The sequence below is a fragment of the Myripristis murdjan genome, chromosome 8 (genome assembly GCF_902150065.1).
Source record: "Myripristis murdjan chromosome 8, fMyrMur1.1, whole genome shotgun sequence".
Taxonomy (NCBI): domain Eukaryota; kingdom Metazoa; phylum Chordata; class Actinopteri; order Holocentriformes; family Holocentridae; genus Myripristis; species Myripristis murdjan.
In genome coordinates this window covers 18,184,030-18,202,421 of record NC_043987.1, presented here as the reverse complement: position 1 = coordinate 18,202,421, position 18,392 = coordinate 18,184,030, and the positions used below count along the sequence as shown (strand labels likewise).

General features: G+C 42.9%; 1 protein-coding gene across 1 annotated transcript in view; it reads right to left on the bottom strand.

The window, feature by feature from the left end:
• Positions 1 to 1,573: 1,573 nt before the first annotated feature.
• The window catches only part of abca3b (ATP-binding cassette, sub-family A (ABC1), member 3b), a 39,210-nt gene continuing 22,391 nt past the window's right edge, over positions 1,574 to 18,392 (bottom strand). The window contains exons 16-31 of the mRNA XM_030057604.1: positions 14,645 to 14,795; positions 13,717 to 13,815; positions 11,728 to 11,926; positions 11,238 to 11,544; positions 10,825 to 11,098; positions 8,927 to 9,131; positions 8,469 to 8,688; positions 7,877 to 8,035; positions 7,380 to 7,552; positions 6,758 to 6,892; positions 6,325 to 6,519; positions 5,870 to 6,057; positions 5,572 to 5,742; positions 5,168 to 5,364; positions 4,949 to 5,022; positions 1,574 to 4,229 (exon numbers count right to left, since the gene is read on the bottom strand). Coding sequence (XP_029913464.1) covers positions 4,098 to 4,229; positions 4,949 to 5,022; positions 5,168 to 5,364; positions 5,572 to 5,742; positions 5,870 to 6,057; positions 6,325 to 6,519; positions 6,758 to 6,892; positions 7,380 to 7,552; positions 7,877 to 8,035; positions 8,469 to 8,688; positions 8,927 to 9,131; positions 10,825 to 11,098; positions 11,238 to 11,544; positions 11,728 to 11,926; positions 13,717 to 13,815; positions 14,645 to 14,795 — 2,879 coding nt within the window. The 3' untranslated portion in view covers positions 1,574 to 4,097. The remainder of the gene's footprint in view (positions 4,230 to 4,948; positions 5,023 to 5,167; positions 5,365 to 5,571; positions 5,743 to 5,869; positions 6,058 to 6,324; positions 6,520 to 6,757; positions 6,893 to 7,379; positions 7,553 to 7,876; positions 8,036 to 8,468; positions 8,689 to 8,926; positions 9,132 to 10,824; positions 11,099 to 11,237; positions 11,545 to 11,727; positions 11,927 to 13,716; positions 13,816 to 14,644; positions 14,796 to 18,392) is intronic.

Below are 18,392 nucleotides of genomic sequence, written 5' to 3'. Positions count from 1 at the left end.
TGAGAAGAACAGACTTGATCAGTAACCAGACTTTGTGTGCTGGCAGGACAACCTTCAACCCACAATTCCAATGTCATCACCTTAATTGAAGTCACTGACTTCATTAGCTTTTGGAGAAGTCATTAGTACAGAGGTTCACATACTTTTGCCTCACACAAATGTATAAGTTCAATGTTTTTTTTGTTTGTTTGTTTTTTTTGCCACTTCTGTAATTTCATTTTTTTTTTTATTCAATTCAATTCAATTTTATGTGTATAGGGCCTAATCATAACAAAGTTATCTCAAGGTGCTTTACAGAAACCCAACAGATATTGGCCAAATCCATGGACCAAAATCTCCCCCAAGAGCAAGCACAACGCAACTGCGGTGAGGAAAAAAACCTTTTAGCAGGGCCAAAAACATCTAGTTTTATCTAGTTTTATGACTTGTGAGTATTCTGATCACATTTTAGGTCATATTTATGCAGAAATAGAAAAAATTCTAAAGGGTTTCAGCAACTTTCAGGCACCACTGTACATATATGTTACTGTTGTTATATATGTTATATATTGTTATATACACTACTCACAAAAAGTTAGGGATATTCGGCTTTCGGGTGAAATTTCAGGATGAACCTAAAATGTATTATAACCTTTACAGGTGAACTTAATGTGACCTTCTGTAAACTTTTGAATGCACATGTCCAACTGTTCAGTGTTTCAGTACTTTTTGCACAAGTTGCTGTTCTCTAACAAGGAGTTTAACGGCAAAATTCACATCAGGTGTTTGATGCTCCAGCTCATCGAGGTCGTATCATTAGGCAACGGCTGCTGGAGACTAGGGTACCTCAAATGGAGTGGCCTGCACTTTCTCCAGACCTGAATCCCATAGAAAACCTATGGGATCAGCTGAGTTGTCGTGTAGAGGCTCGGAGCTCTGTACCCCAGAACCTCAATGTCCTGAGGGCCGCCCTTCAAGAAGAGTGGGATGCCATGCCTCAGCAGACAATAAGTCGACTTGTGAACAGCATGAGATGTCGTTGTCAAGCTGTAATTGATGCTCAAGGGCACATGACAAGTTATTGACACTGACATTTTTTGTTGTGGTATATCCACCACTGTTGTTGGCTTTTGTTTCAAGAAATTGTTTGAGATGAGGAAATCACCAGTGTATGCTTCTACTTAAATGCCCTACTTTCATGATATAATATCACTGTAGCGTGAACTTTTTACATTTTCCAAAAAATTCACCCAAAAGCCAAATATCCCTTTTGTGAGTAGTGTATATGTTATTAAGTTTTGGGAAAATGCTTTGGAAGTTAATGATCAAGTTGCTGAGATTTGTAAGTCTGAGTACTCAGTGTTCAACAGGGTTAAAATGTTCTCAGGAAATTTATGGATAGCAGCTCTGTGTTCTTCTGGTGAAATTTTTAACAAGACCGATCAGAGTTTAGGACACACTGTTATCACTCCCTTGAGAGAGTTCATGATATCTTTGGTAAATCAGAACATTGTGAATGCTGAGATTTAGAAAGGGTTTGAATATTCACCTGTTTGAATATTCACAAGTGTGACCCAAACACAGCAGACCTTGCTTCCATTTGCATAGAGCATTATTTAATTTAAAAATAATAACAATACATATACAGTTGACAAGGTCAGTTCCATGGTGCAGTACAGTACACACAATTACAATGATGTAAATTCCCTTTTTAATTATGATACACTGCATTTCAGCATCATCAATCTTTCGTTATTAGGGCAACCCTTTCCATTTTTTTTCCCTCAAACTGAAAATGTGACAGCTGATACACGTCATCGGCATGACACTTGAATTGTGCAAATACACATACAAACATAACAAAGGTCAAAATGTTAAAGAGGTCAAGACCAGTAAGCCACATGTCAGTGTCTTCTTGGAATGTCAGTCTCTATTTCAGTGTTTCTCTACTCACTTGTGACAGCTAATATTATGTCACCTATCAAATAAAGCGCTTCAAATCATATCAAGCTACTTGTTAGCAGAGTTGATTAATTTACTTGAGTGCTTTTTGCTTATGTGTAAAATAAATACATTCACGTCACCTCTGTGTAGGCAGAGTGAGCTTGCCATAGTAGGAATGTCACGTTGAATTGTACACGAATGAGATAACAATCTGATCTTTACTGTATCAAAAGCGTGAAAGTGGACTCGAACTATGCTGATAATGAAACTTCTTTTGATATTTTGAGTTTCATTCGAACAGAAAAGAGGACTACTGCACGGTCTTCACGTAGAAACACGGCTTTGAGAATGTGATTACGGCACTGGGCATACATCAAACAGAAGTTAACTACGGCGCATCCAAATACAGGAGGGACAAGCACCACACTGATCATTTTCCTCAGAAGAAGGAATGAGCTGCATAATCGGTTATGCCTGCCACTGTTGGGCCATTTCTTTTCTTCCTAAACCCGAGATTAAAAGTCTAAGTGACTTTATTAAATTCACAGGGTGGTTAAGGGCTTTCCTTGAAGGAGAAGCTTTGCATTAAGATGACAAGCCAGTCCACTCTTTCCTGGCTTTATCAATGTCCTATGGCTGGTTTCATATTTAAGGAATATATCATCGCAATGTAGGATAGTCTAGATGAGTTCAGGGATGGTATACTGTCTTACTCTCACTCTCTCTCTCACTCTCTCTCTCTCTCTCTCCCACACACACACACACACACACACACACACACACACACACACAGGTACCATGTGAAATGCATAGCTACAGAAAAAAAGATAACAGATCATAATTGTACAAACGTAACTCCAAATCAATGCAATGCTGCTGTGGAAGGACTAAATCAAACATATGCAGACTTTAAAGGTGTTAAAGTCAAGACATCCCCTTGGAAATAATCTGTATCAAAGATAAAGAAACCCATGTAGCCACTTAAAATGATCAGCACATGTGCCAACACATTTCTGAACAGGTCCCATGTAAACTGTAATGGCTGGATATCCATATATCCATGGTATGATCACACTCTGTTGCTGCAACTTCTTTGGCCGCAAAAAAAAAAAAAAAAAAAAGTAAAAAAGGGAGGTGAAAAGAAGCGTTGATTCACAAGAAGCGTTGATTCACAAGAGCTAGACAACCAGACGTGCTGAAATCGTTCATGTCAGACTGGACTAGATGTATTCAAAATACAACTTAAAGTGGAATGATCTTATGATGTTAGCTCGTAGCTCTATGCGCTCCAAATATCATGCATTTTGGTAAATTTGTAATTCATGCACACATTCATTCATTAAAGTGGCCAAAACAGTCTTCAAAGTTCTCTGAATGAGTAAGCAGTTTTAGTACCATGAATACATTATTTACATCTGCAACAACATTAAGCTGCTTTTAATAGTGACCAGGCATTTTGTATAGGGCAATATAAAGAGGAGAAAACAAAACAACATATTTTTTTTTAGATAAGGCGCAAAGGTGTGCAACTACATCAAAACTATCAAATACAGTGGTCCACTCTCTTGTGATTACTGAGGATCACAACTGAGCACAAATTCTCAGAAACACAACAATCAAGTGATAAAACAAAATTATAAATAACAAAAAAAGACAAGCTGCACGTACAAAAAGTGCACAAACAAATAAACCCTGTCCATCACACACCATGCAGAGAAGTACGTACTGATTTTTCATATATTATGGGTTGTATCATTGCCTTTGACCTCACTAAGGAGGTGCAGTGTTGAGGTTCTGTTACTTGGTATAGCTGACCCCTCAATCCCCACCTGTTATAATCCTAACTTTCCTACGTACATGTCTCACAGCAAGAATGGCATGAGTGAGCCGACAAAGACACACTAGAATGATACAGAAGAAGAAACGCTGAGGCTGATGTTTGGAGACTGGCCCGGTGTGTGTGGTGGTCGAGTCACAGCAGAGGTACAAACGGTGCTGGAGGTACACAGCCAAGGCACGGCCAAAGAGCCACACTGTGCTCCAGCCCTGTGCGGGAGCTGTCGGCCTGCGTGTCCTGTGTGCACAGCTGCTGTACGACTGAGACAAATCCGTGCACACAGGGCATCCACACACAGTAGAAAATGGACATTGGATGGACGGATTCTGGACTCCGCTTATTTCCTCCTGCCCTCTGTGCAGTGCTGGAACTGGGCAAAGCTGAGGAACACTTGCTCAAGTGATATCTGGCTCACACAGTAGTCTTCGATACAGTACTTCTCTTTGGCTGCCTCCAAAGTGCCAAACACCTGTGCAGCAATACAGGACAAAGAATTAGGAATAAAGGTGAGGTCTATGAATCTCTCTACAATCTGCACATTTTTGACAATAAAAAAACAGTAAGTTAACAGGTTATTTTTACACATTATCTGCCTGTGTCTATCAGGGACCTGAATGACTAGTGCTGGGAGAACTTGACTAATTTACTGGCGAGAACTTTAGAGCTCAGGCATTTGAAAGACTCTGTTCAAACTTGGTTTTAAATACAGGCATTAACAGGTTGTGACGCGTCTTTGAGACTGTGATCCAATCACTCAAACATCTTACCAGGGACACACCGGGCCACACTGAATTTGTAGTGTGAACATTAATGCATTGTGATCCATTCCCGATAACATGGGACCACCTAGTGGCTTTGTGGAAAGAGGGACTTTTGCAATGAAACTGTAATTTCAATACATTTAGTTTTTTTATGGTGAATTGGTAGTGTATTTGTCAGGTGATCCAAAAAATAGACATAGGTTTGGTACAAGATAATGAGATAATGGAGAGTGAATGGTCATCTGATCATCTGAGACATTAAAATCGAGTCTGACCAGGGCCAGTTACCCGTTACCTCAGCAAAGCTACTGTTTGTCCTCTAGAGGGGGCTATAACACAGCACAAGAGAACAGATTCATTTCTCTGCATGGCATTAAGCAGAGAGAAGCTTTTTTTAAAATTAAACTTTTATTTCAATATAAATTACCTGTGCCCAGGTGAGAGTTTTGTCTGTCAAGTGATAGTGCACCATACCCTGGTGTTCATCTTTCAGTAGACTTCCTGTGAAAGGAGAAGGATCATGTGGTCAAATCTGCTTTCTTATCCTTTAGTTTTAATGTCTTAAGTGTCTCCAAGTTCTTTATTCTGCACTGTAAAATAGATGAATATTTTTCTTGATGATCAGCTCTACGAGTGTGCCTCTGACCTGGGAAGGTGCTTTCAATGAAGTCTTTAAATAAGTGCAGGTCGCTGTCCTCCACCTCAGTCTCTATATGTACTTTAGCCAGCAGGGTGTAGCCGCTACCAAACTTGCTCTTCAGGTGTTGGGGACTCCCAAGGCACTTGAACTGGCCATTCACCATCACTGCAAGCCTGGTGCAAAGGGCTTCACACTCTTCCATGCTAGTGAAGGAGTATGCCGGGACGATGGAGAGATGCACAGAGTACAACAGTGGGACAAAAAGGATAAAAATGTATGATGCTACGTAAATCATTGCTTCTTGGCAGTAATACAAACTCTTAAAGCTAATTCAGAAGCCATGCAGTGCTGAAGTTTCACAGGAAAGTACAACTGTTGAGTAAACTGATGCATAGGGACACAAAGCTCACCTATGGGAAGTTATGATAATGGCCTTGCCAGACTCCCGGGTGCGTGTAACAGCATCCCACAGCAGCCTTCTGGCCACAGGGTCCATCCCAGTAGAGGGTTCATCCAGGAAGATGACCGGAGGCCCACCGATCAGAGCCATGCCTGCGCTCAGTTTCCGCTTGTTGCCCCCACTGCGCATTACACATACACACCACAGCTAAAACTTAATGGTTTACAAACAGAAGACTACTCAAAGCATATAGCACAGCACAATAGGGGCCACAGAATAGGAAATGGCTCCCATTGCTCCCTGCCTACCTGTAGCTGCGGACCAGTTTATCGGCATGAGGCTCCAGCAGCAGTGACCTCAGGACATTCTCCACGCAGCCGGAAACATACTTCTCTGGAATCCCTCTGAGCCTGGCGTACATGCTCAGAGTTTCTCTTCCTGTCATGTGGTCCAGCACAGCGTCAAACTGGGGACAATAGCCAATGCGCTGCTGCACCTGCAATAATAAATTTTCCTTTATTGTATGCATTTACGATACAGTTACTGAAGTTCATCGACTGAGGTAATATCAGTGTTTCCCTTATCAAACTGTCTTTTTGTATGAATAAGAGAATGACAAACATACAGTACACCCTGACAATATAGATAATGCCAGAGCTATACTGCAATGCCAACAGAAAGCACTCAAGCACAGAGGCTGCTCAACAGTATCTTTAAACTCAGATAAATTCCCTTTTCCACTACCTTCTCCTCCCTCTTCTACCTTTTTTATGTCCCTCAGGATGCTGTATCCATCAATGTAAGCATCCCCAGAGGTAACGCTCTCATCCCCGGTCAGCATCTTAAAGGTGGTGGTCTTCCCTGCCCCGTTGAAGCCCAGGAGGCCAAAACACTCTCCTTTCCCCACAGCGAGAGAAAGCCGGTCCACAGCCAAGAGATTCTGTCCGCTGCTGTACACCTGAGAGACAGAGATAAGGCAGGATCCTTACCACCACTATTTTATCTCACCAAAACACACACTATCAGAGTCACACACGTTTGAGCACCAAGACTTTCTCACATTATGTCTCTCTGACACGTCTGGACGCGCACACACACACACACACACACACACACACACACACACACACACACTTCATATCACATCAAAACATGCAGTCACATTCATGCAAGGAATAAAGTCTTGCACTGTGTACCTTGCTGAGTTCCTGCAGTATGAGGGGGCTACCAACCATGGACTCTACCACTGGCTGGCACTCCAGAACCCTCTTCCGCTCTTCGGCCACATCCCTGTCCTCCGGAAGCAGTGCTGCATCCTCTATCAGAGGTAGCTAATGATACAAACACAAAGATATGCTGAGTGGAAGACAGGAATGATACCAAATATTGTCATAACAAAGTAAGAAACTACCCACATCTGCAGACTATGGAGGTCTGTCAGGTGATGTATCACAACCCCCCATATGGTGCAAGCTTTATAGGGCTCAATAGAAGTTAGTTTGCTATGTCACGGTAGCTTAAATTTGGAAATAAATCTACCCTTTCAGACCATTCACCGTATGGATCTACACCCATGTTGTTTATCTTTTTTAGAAATCTCTTTTTCTCAGTTTTAATATATTTAACCATTCCAAGCAAGTGACTGATCTTCCAGCGAGACATTTTACATGCTCAAAGCCGTGGCTGCTCACAGATTTCTGATACAGATGCGAAGCCTCAATTCACACAAAAAGAAAATGAAAGGCAACCTCTATTACAGTCCTGCCTCTGTCTGTGAGTGCATTAATCTGCTCTGTTCACCCCTCCTAACCTCTCTACCTGTTTGTTTCTTCTGCCCAGGGAACCGAGGAGACGCCGGAGAGTGCGGACACACTGCAGCTCGATGACAAACAGCAGAGCAATGAACACCACACCCTGCACTGAGAAGGCCACCAGAAAGCGGCCCACACCAGGCTCCAGCATCGAGAAGTAGTTCTCCTGGTATGTGATGTCTGGGACAGAGAAAAAACAACTTAGGCCAAGTAGCTTAAGTGCTCCATTTTAGTACGCAGCATTTATATCTGTATAGGATTTTTCATCATTTGTGTAATGACAGCCAGTATCATAATGAACACAATTGTCATTCCAAGGCCTGTATAATATCACCTGCATAATGAGTCATCATTATGATTATATCTTTAACAGCCATTATCAAATTTAATTGTAAATTCTGGCAGTATGATCACAATCTTACCTCACAGCTAACCAATCTCAGTCAAAGTACCACCTCCACATGAAAAGCTGTTTCTCTGTAGCTCTAGTCAGGTTGCACTTACTGTAGTACTTGCAGATGATTTGGGCAACAGGGTTGGAGGTGCAAAAGGTGATGAGCTCATAGTTCTGATAGAACTGGCTGAAGGACATGCCAAGGCAGTAATTTGGGAAGATCAGGAACACCTTATCCAGCAGATGTGACAGGTGTTGCAGCTTCAACTCTGCAGAAGGAGAAACGGTTGAGAAATTAAATATGGGAGGAGAGAATTAACAGTGGAGATGAAAAAGCGCTGTAAGTTTAGGGAAAATCGCAAACCAAGCAAGGTGCAGACTAAGATCATTGGAAAGTGGAAAAACAGTAAAATTATACACACAGTCCTACTAGATGGGAACAACCTCAATAACAACCAGGCTATCGTCCAACTCCAAACGTTGTTATTTTCTTCTTTTTTTTTTTTAAATGTTCCCTCCCAGTACCCAGTACTCTCAGTGTGTTTAGAATACAATGTAACCATTGGAGGAATATGCATTCTTCAAAAACGAAGATTCTCAACAAAAACTCAACTCTACATTAATATGCATTTTCAAACTTTAAGAGAATTTGAGATACTCCATACGTCTACCAAAAAGGCTGCAACTACTGTCTCTTCTCACCTGGGATCGTCATGATGGTGACTGCCAGAAAGGTGGCTGTTCCGGAGATTATGTTGAAAATGGTGATGCGTGTGTAGGCAGTGGCAGCAGTGGAAAACAGGAAACTGAGCAGGTACATAAGAGGCACAACGGCCCAGCCATACAGCAGCAGTAGCAGCAGCACATCTACCAGGTGGTTGTCCTGTACAAAGGCCTTGACTGCAAACGCCTGGAACACCACCTGAGAGTGGAAACCAGAGATAAACATGTGAGACAGAGTGAGAACTGTAAAGGATATAAGCAAACACATAAAGCATACACTGCACAATGACTACATCAAGTGTATTACAGTCCCATGCACAAACTCAACCAAGGCAAATCCTTTAGTGCTCAGTCAGTGCTTATTAGTCAACGGAAGTATCCATACATATGACATCATCATCTTCAACCCCACAAGAAAATTCAGATGCAATACTGACCAGCATGAGGACACAGGGCAGGAGGAAGTTGACCAGGTCCCACAAAAGGGCAGAAAACCAGAAGTTTGAGAGGTAGACTCCGCTGACCTGCTGCACATGCTTGGACTTGACAGAGGACTCTGTGACCAACAGCAGGGCAAAGGTGCTGGACAGGGAGGCCATACCATACATCAGGTTGATGGCTATGGCAAAGCCCGTCTGACCCCTGATGATGGCAGGAAAAAGAGCAAATGCGAAGAGACAAAAATCAAGCACAAGGAACTGAGTTGAAAAGGTGCAAAGAAAGGAGGAAGAAAAAACAAGAAACAAAGATATGGGGGATTAGAGGCCTCTGCACGCCAAGTCCATATTTTTTGTATGTGTTGTTTTAATCTGTCAACTGCGAAAAATCATTATGCGCAGACAAGACAAAAAGAAAACACTGGTTCCATCCAATCCTGAGAAAGTGTCAAGAGCAGCCAGGAGCTTGATAGGCGATCCAAACTGTGCCAAGTGTGTACCGGGTGATCACCACAGAAACTGAATGGTTCATTTCAATTTTTATGATGATCAGCCTTTCAACTGGATGTGCAGATCCTCAGGGCACAGCCTCAAAACACTGCAACATCCAGACCAGATCCTGGTCTGCAGCCTTTCGGGGATCAGTAGATCCAGTTGTGAGTAATGGCTGAGCTGCCTCAGTGCCTCGTCCTGCACACAGTGTTTACACCTTCTGAAAGTCAATTAAATTGTTCCATCAGTTTATCAAGGTTGTTGTGAATAAATGCAGAAAAATCAAACATCTTCCAAAAACTTTGATGACGGCAAAAGTGTCAGAGTCGGTGTGTAAACGTGATTGGCATGAAGTATTTTTAAATGTGTGACAATTTCGGATGAAAAATACAGACTTGGTGTGCAAAGGCCTTAACATTTAGAGGCAGACATCAAATACATGACTGCCTAGGGCTGCACAATGTGTTGCAACTATCTATATTAATCTTGTGATCTGAGAACAGATATAGTCTAGGATTTTGGGTATTGAAATACCATGATACAGCATAAAGTGTTGCCTTTTCCTGGTTTTGAATATTTCAGCTGTTCTTCTATTTGCCTCTACTTGCTTGGTCATCATATCCACATTACAAATTGATTACTGAAAATCTCCTGTGCGTAAATATCTGTAAGCATCAAAAGTCATCCCTTCAATATCAGATACATCATATTTGATTTTATCCATGTCACTCAGCAGTATGACTGCCTTGTTCTAAGATGAACACTACAGTTCTTTTCACTCTTATCAATCTATTCTTTGAGCATAACCTCTTCTCATCCCCACCCCTGGCTCTGATCAATGGTGGCAGTCAATAATGCCAGGTCCCATTTACTCACTTCCTCTGTTATTGACACAACTACGCCCCAGCTTGCTTCCAAGCTTCCTGAATAATATCCAGCTCAAAATTCAGCACTATTGCAGAGAAGCTCTGAAGTTTTGATTGTTAATCAATATGATGTATGCTACTAGTGGCTGCAGAAATTACTTTTTGGGTTTAAATCTACATTAAATCCTTGCTAGGATGACAAAAGGGTTTTTTTTTCTCCAGAATTTTGTGCAAAACCCAATTTTATCACAGCCAGAAATAACCAAATTCCAAGTACATAGTTTTCCCAGTATGCTATCAGACCTATCTAGGACGTCTGCACATCATCTGTGTATTACATTGTCAAGACCATGATTACTGATGCTAAAATCAGGAAGCACCTCATGCTGCACAAACTGCAATTAAGAATATCTTTCCTAGGAAAAAAGATGAGATGAAGATGAGAAACCCCCCGACACACCTCTTTATCACTACATTTCTTCCTAGCTTATTGTTTCATCCCTCCATAGCCCCCCTCTCTGTGTCCATCCCCCCACTCACTCAGTCAGCTGGCTCTGGGCAATTTCAGACAGGTTGCGTGGCATGGGGTAATTGCCCGTCTGGATGGAGGCATTGGGCCCTGCCAGAAGTTTGAACAGGGCATTGTCCACCATCATGAGGGCTGTGGCAGGGGTATGGTAACCCTCATTATTGAAGTAGGCTGTTGCCTCTGCAAAGTGACTGCTGCTGCCACGGAAAGCTGCGCCCACCACACAGTGTTCATTGAAGGCCCCGCCTTCCTCCTCTGCCTGGGTCAGGATGTAGTCAGTGAAGTCTGAGGGGAAGCAGGAGAAAGGGAAACAAATGGTCAAACAATAGTTACATAAGTTGTCAGAATCCATAGGTATTCTTCTTAGATGTTATCTCTAGGCTACCAGTGAGATCTCTTTTCCCATCTTACTCACTACACTTACCAGTGATGTTGACAAGCTGGGCGAGCTGGGCAGAGAGCTGAGAATTATACGCGTCAGCCAGAACAGTGGCGAGGGGACCAGCCCCCGGCTCCAGAGCCACAGGCACCCTGGTGTGGCCATAGCGGCTAAGCGCCAGCCTCAGCTGGGGGGCGCTATGGTGGCTGGGGAAGGAGCGTGCCACAATTAAGGCCACAACCGTGAAAACCAAGGGGACCAGAAACTGAGCCACCATCACCTTCCAGTTCCTCCAGCTGTAAAGCGCCCTCTTCAGGAACATGGCATAGAACTGCTGCAGGTAAAGTCTGACCTGGTGGGGGATAAAATGAGATGGAAAGGGATGGAAATATGAGCAATATGAGTGATACGTGTGAAAAACACCTCATTCAACAACCACATTTCAGGTACCACATTTCTTTATGCTTTGCCTTTAAAAGGCTAGCATAGCTGTTGTTTTATTTTCTCTTTTTTTCATTTGCCTCTCCTATCTCACCCCAGTGTTAAGCTTGATGTTGGAGCAGTCCTCTGAGATTAGTGTGCCACTGTCTGTGAAGTCAGTGGCATCAGTCATGCCACTGATGCTGCTGGCATCATCTGTGGTCCAGTCATGGGAGCGTCTCTCATGTTGGTACTGCAGGGCTGGCAGCTGGATAGCCTGGATGTCCAAACTGGAATCCACCAACTTCCCAACTCTAAACACAGAAAATTAGAATGCAGTTACACTAACACAGTGAACACAGCATAAAAATTATGAAGCAGTAAGTTTTGATAGCATCCAATCAGAGAATATGTCCCATTCAACATGAAGAGTCTCATTCCAAAGAGAGACACTGAAAACACAAATCAGTGATACCCACTACAGACAATATGACTGCTGAAATTAAAATAAAGAACATATTGCAGGTCGTCAGTTTACTACAAAACTCTGCTCTTAAGCACAGAATGATCTGTGTTTTACAAACATGCACTTAAAGTGTTTTGGGATGAAACACTTCTGGTACCTATGTCATCTAATTTATAGCTGCAAGAAAAGCTACTCATTGCCTCTCACTCACGAAAAGTTAATGTGCAGTGCTCCAGCAAGCATATGCAGTATGTGGGAGATTTGCACACTGAAGACTCTATAATGTTATCCCACAAGAAGAATGTAGTTTGCAAGCAAACACAAAAACTACATCTAACAGTAGAACCTAATTCTTCTGTGTGAGGAGAGTCACATATTGTTTATCCATGCTATCTCTCCAATCTTTCAACATTTTCAATAGTTGAGGTGCTTATACAAGTATAGCTATTTCTAGGCTTTACAATTCTATTATCAGAGAACCCATCCAATCAAGACACCTACCCAGGAGGGCAGTTCCACCCCCATTAAACGCCTTCATCTTGCCAAATAGAGAGCTAGACTTTCAGTGACTCACAAAGAGACTAGTTGCATCCATCTGTGAGAGAATCAATCTGCCCTATTTATCCCTCCTACCCTTGGAATTCAATCACAAAAAACTGTTATAAATGCAGCAATTGTAGGCCATTTTCCTAAACTGTCACTATGACAGCTCACACAAAGGTAAAATTGTAGTGTAATTAAGTCTCTTAAGACTCTTTGGTCATCAGTTGTTGTAAACCTCTGAAAAGACCCTTATATATATTTTGGTACTGAAAGCAGTGGTGGAAGGCTTCCACCAGACACTGCAGAGAAGCAAATGTAGAGGCCTTAAGGGTGGTAGAGCTTGTTGTTTATTCATGTTTATTTTTTATAGTCAGTTGTTTATATGCATCCAAAAAATTGTTTTAGTTGCATAGAAATGGCTAACTGAAAGGACATACTGAAACAGCAGGCACTCTTGATGTGAAGAAGTTTGGTATATAGGTGAAAACATACTGACAGATTCTCATTATAACATGAAAATGACGAGGCCTGATATTGGCAGTACCGCGCACAATTTTATGGACATATCCTTGCCGAAATTACATGCAATCTTAGCTGCCGCTCATGGACACACACTTGTGTCATGGATGTAGAAAACATGCCATGTCCCTAGTGAGGCAGAAAAAACTTCTTAGTAAGCAGCAGGCAGCTGGATTAGAGATGTGAGAATAAGTACAGGAAGATCACTGTGTCTGTAATTCTGCCTATTTGTAAATGTGAGAAGACCTGAAACTTCTTTCTGTAATACTGGGATATAAGTCAGTCTCCATCGATGTGAAAATAGATTTTTTTTTATTTCAGAATATGAATGAATGATGTTCCTCGAGTAATGAAGCAAACTCGCACTTCTCTTGCATTAGTAATTTCTCTTGTGCATTGCAGTGATGCCTGTTTCTCCATATAATTAAATCACTGCATGAGTGCAAATGAGCTAAACAAACACCAAACTGTTCATCTCACTTAGACCCTAACAACAGGAGAGCTTATACTCAAGACCCTAATCCTACTTGACAGTTAGACATCCATCCATCTCTACTCCCTTTTCATTGTCACTACCTGAGGAAGACCTCCTCCATAGTGGTCACTGAGGCTCCATAGCTGGCAATGCCCAACTCCTCTCTGTTCATCTCCAGCTCGGCAAACAGCAGCTCAAATCTGAGAGTAAACAAAGCAAAAGTACATCAGGAAAGCACTGTACACACAGTCAATTAAATGTTACCACTCAATACCAGAAAAATCAATACTTTTTTTTTTTTAATTTTAGGTTCTTCTAGAGCTTAAAACATCTCTAGTACAGAAAAAAAAGTGCCACTGTGGCTTCAAAGTCACATTTCTGGCATGAAAAATATTGATTTTCAGGATGTAAGAAAACATACAGTGAGGTGATGCAAGAGACAGTGACAGAGAGAAGGTGTGACAGAGAGAAGAGAGAAATAGAGGAGGAAGAGAAGATGAGGATGTGGGAGGGAGAGGGAGAGAGAGGGGGAGAGAGAGAGAGAGAGAGAGAGAGAGAGAGAGAGAGAGACTTGAAGCAGAGAAATACTGATTCGAGCTTTTATGTAAGGACTTGTTGATACATGTGCAGTCTGCCTCAGATATATCACACACTGGCACACAGAGATGTGTTAATTAGAAACATTCAGGGCAGTTATAAAATTGAACTCCTTTGTGGTCCAACTACAAGAGGATGAGGTTCTTGTTTCTAGGCCCTGTGCGTCACACTGAAACAATGTCCCCATGTACTTACATGTTTAAGTGTGTGTGTGTGTGTGTGTGTGTGTGTGTGTCATACTGTGTTGAGTAGCACCCCTGGAGTTGGTGGTGATTCAATGCCCTGCTCAAGGACACGCCAGCAAGGTGGATGCTTACTGACATGCAGGCTTGAATCAGGTCTGTTGGCTGAAGGTCCCTCTAACCACGAGGTCACCGAATGATTACCGTACTGTGTGTACAGTACACATCAACAAAGACATGAGGGCCTAACCTGCTGGTGCTTTCCTTGGGCAAGATGTATGAGAGCTCGGCCCCCGCGCTGCTCTCCAGCGTGGCATTGGGAACATACATGTGGACAAGGCGGGTGATCTCCGACACGTTACACAGAGCATCCTTAACTATCACCATGTGGTAGCCAGCACCTGGGGGCAGGAAGGAAGAGTGGGATGTACAATTAATCATATATAAATACATACGTATAAGTAATAATCATGTATTTCAGGGACAGTGACACTAATGTGCTTGTTGTGCTTTCAATTCCTGTTTAAGTCCTGGTGCAGTAAAGCAAGCACTTCCATTACATGTCAACAACCACAACTCTTGTGACCGGGTTACATTGCCCTTTACAGTGCAGACAGTGCATCTACAGCTGGTCTGGGAGCAGTGTTGCTGCAAAGGAGAGCAGGAGACCAGAGGTCTGTGCTGTATGTGAGCCGAAAGCTCCATCCCAGAGAGACTCGCTATTCCACTATTGAAAAGGAGAGTCTAGCCATCAAGTGGGCTCTCGACATGCTCAGGTATTACTTCATAGGCAAAGACTTTGCGCTAGAGACGGACCATCGAGCCCTCCAATGGATCCACAGGATGAGGGACACAAATGGACGAATAGCACGGTGGTACCTTTCTTTGCAGCCATACAGGTTCACTGTGAAGTACTGTGCTGGGAAAGACAATGGTACCAACCTTATATCAAAGTTTCTGAGGGAGGTCTACTGCCTGTTGGGCATTAAGGGTATACGAATCACCCCCTATCATCCTCAGACTGATGGCATGGTCGAGAGGTTCAACAAAACCCTGAAGGCTACCAGTCAGCACCTGTACGTCTCCAGTACAGGTGCTGACTGGGATCAGTGGCTTCCATTCCTGCTCTTTGCCTACAGAGAGGTACCCCAAGCGACAACAGGCTTCTCTCCCTTTGATCTCCTTTATAGATGTCATGTCAGAGGGCCTTTGGACATTCTGAAAGAGGCCTGGGAAGGAGACCAACCAGCCAAGCAAGTGGGAATTGTGTCCTACGTGCTGAAAATGAGACAAGCTTGAGCAGCTAACTGAACTTGCACATGCTAACATTGAAGATGCACAGTTGAGGCAGAGGAGGGGTTATGACAAGAGCAGCAAACAACACACTGTCCAGTTAGGGCAGAAGGTGCTGCTGTTGTTGCCTAGCTCTAAGAGTAGTCTCCATGCTAAATGGCAGGGTCCATTTGAGGTCACACGCCAGATGGGACCGGTGACCTATGAGATTCTCCTGCCAGATTGACGAAAGAAACACCAGACTTTCCATGTCAATCTGTTGAGGGAATAGAAGGACAGAAACACCCCGTCGCAGCAGCTACTGGCCAGAGTTGTTGCTGATGAGGAAGAGGTGGAGGAGCAATACTTTCCTGTTTCCTCCAATTCCTGTCCACGCCCCGACATGAGTCATCTTGTTCCTGTGATGCAGAATGAACTGAAAGACTGTTTTCCTGATGAACTGTTCAGTGAGCGAACAGGGCGCACTGACCTAGTCTCTCACGATATCCAGCTGTTGTCTCCAGAGATAGCACTCATTTGTCAGTCCAGCTACCCCATTCCAGCCACCTTGCTCCCTGCACTCAAGAAGGAAGTGGATATGATGCTGGACATGGGCATCATTGAGCCTTGCACCAGCCAGTGGTGCAGTCCAGTGGTGCTGGTGCCGAAGAAAGACAATTTAAAGTTAACAGTGTTTCAGCCTTTGACCCTTATCCCATGCGAGTTGATGAACTCATAGAGCGGCTGGGAAATGCAAAATATCTGACTACTCTCGATCTGTGCAAGGGCTATTGGCAGGTTCCCCTTACTGAGTGAGCCAAAGACATCACAGCATACAGAGTGCCTTCTGGGCTGTACCGCTTCACTGTGATGCCCTTCGGCCTACATGGAGCAGCCGCAACCTTTCAAAGGCTCATGAACACTGTGCTGAGAGGAGCTGAAGACTACGCAGCCGCCTACATAGATGATGTTGTCACCTACAGCTTCACCTGGGAAGAACATCTCCAGCACCTCTCCAGCGTATCCAACAGGCAGGACTGGTGGTCAATGCCAAGAAATGCCAGCTGGTCAAGTCAAAGGTACGGTACTTCGGGTATGTGATTGGAGGGGGCAAAATTCGACCACAAATTGACAAAATTGAAGCTGTTCACTACTGCTCACCACCTACCACCAAGTGCCAGGTCAGATCATTCCTGGGCCTAATCAGCTTGTATAAAAGATTTGTGCCAAACTTCGCAGACAGAGCGGAACCACTCACTGCTCTGACCTGGAAATCCTGTCCTGCGAAGGACACCAGCTTATGAGGCAGCCTTTGAGGACCTCAAAAATTGTTTATGCCAAGATCCTGTCTTGCAGAGCCCTGACTTTTCTTTGCCCTTTACAGTGCAGACAGTGCATCTATGGTTGGTCTGGGAGCAGTGTTGCTGCAAGGGAGAGCAGGAGACCAGAGGCCTGTGCTGTATGTGAGCCGAAAGCTCTATCCCAGAGAGACTCGCTATTCTGCTATTGAAAAGGAGAGTCTAGCCATCAAGTGGGCTCTCGACATACTATTACCTCATAGACAAAGACTTTGTGCTAGAGACGGACCATCGAGCCCTCCAATGGATCCACAGGATGAGGGACACAAATGGACGAATAGCACGGTGGTACCTTTCTTTGCAGCCATACAGGTTCACTGTGAAGTATTGTGCTGGGAAAGACAATGTTGTGGCAGATTTCCTGTCCCGCGAGGAGATGTGAGGGTCTTAAAGGGGGGGATGTGTGGTGAAGACAGGGCCTGCCTTCCCCACTTAATCTTTACAACTGCCTGCATTATATTCAGTTACACACTGCATTCATTTATTTATTACTTATTATTTTCTGTATGTTTTGGAAGTGTTGTTTTTTTTTTTTGTTTGTTTTTTTTTGGTTTTATTTCGCTTGAGTTGTAGGTTAAGTTAGTACATTTACCCTGTGCTTCCGACAGTTGGTTTCGTCCAGTAAGGAGAGGCCAGGTGCAGTTAATATAAAATCAGGCTGCCTTGAGTGAGGCGAAAGTTAAGATGGTGTGGGGCACAATGCTCTTGCGAGTTCTGCCTTAAATTGCAGTCAAAAAGATAGCAGTTCTTTAAGTACGTTTGTTTGAGACTAAGCATTTCATGTAAGTTTGTTGATTTTCCTTTTTCTATTTTTGAGCTTACTTTTTTTGAGACATTATTTGACATACTTTTTTTTTTTTTTTTTAAATCTCTTGCAACAAGCAAACAGAAGTTTTTTTTTGTAATTGCAATCCTTTGTCATCTCTGTACACCTAGCCCTCATCCAGAACAAACTCTTTTACAGGGGAAAAATAGAAATCTTACACACACCATGTTTGGAGCAACACTGCACTGAACAAAGTGGAAAAGACTGGAACATTGGAGAAGAAAATTCCCAATTCTGAACAAGAAAATATTGTTTTTGTACCTAAGAGTGGGTTCTTATCTTTCATTTGGAAAAGCTCTGGTTTCAAACAAATCATGATAAACAAGAGCAGAGTCTGTGCCTTGTGGCTGTAGCTGTGCCACAAATTAATATACTCAATTACTCCAGTAAACTAATAAAGAAATTATTTAATAGTTTTTTGTAGATAGTGATCAGAATCAGAGTAAGACAAAGGGGCCCGGATTTACTAAAACCGTTGGGTAATAAAATGTTTTCAGTGTTCAAAGTCAATATTTAAACTTGCGACAATTTTCTTCACTGAT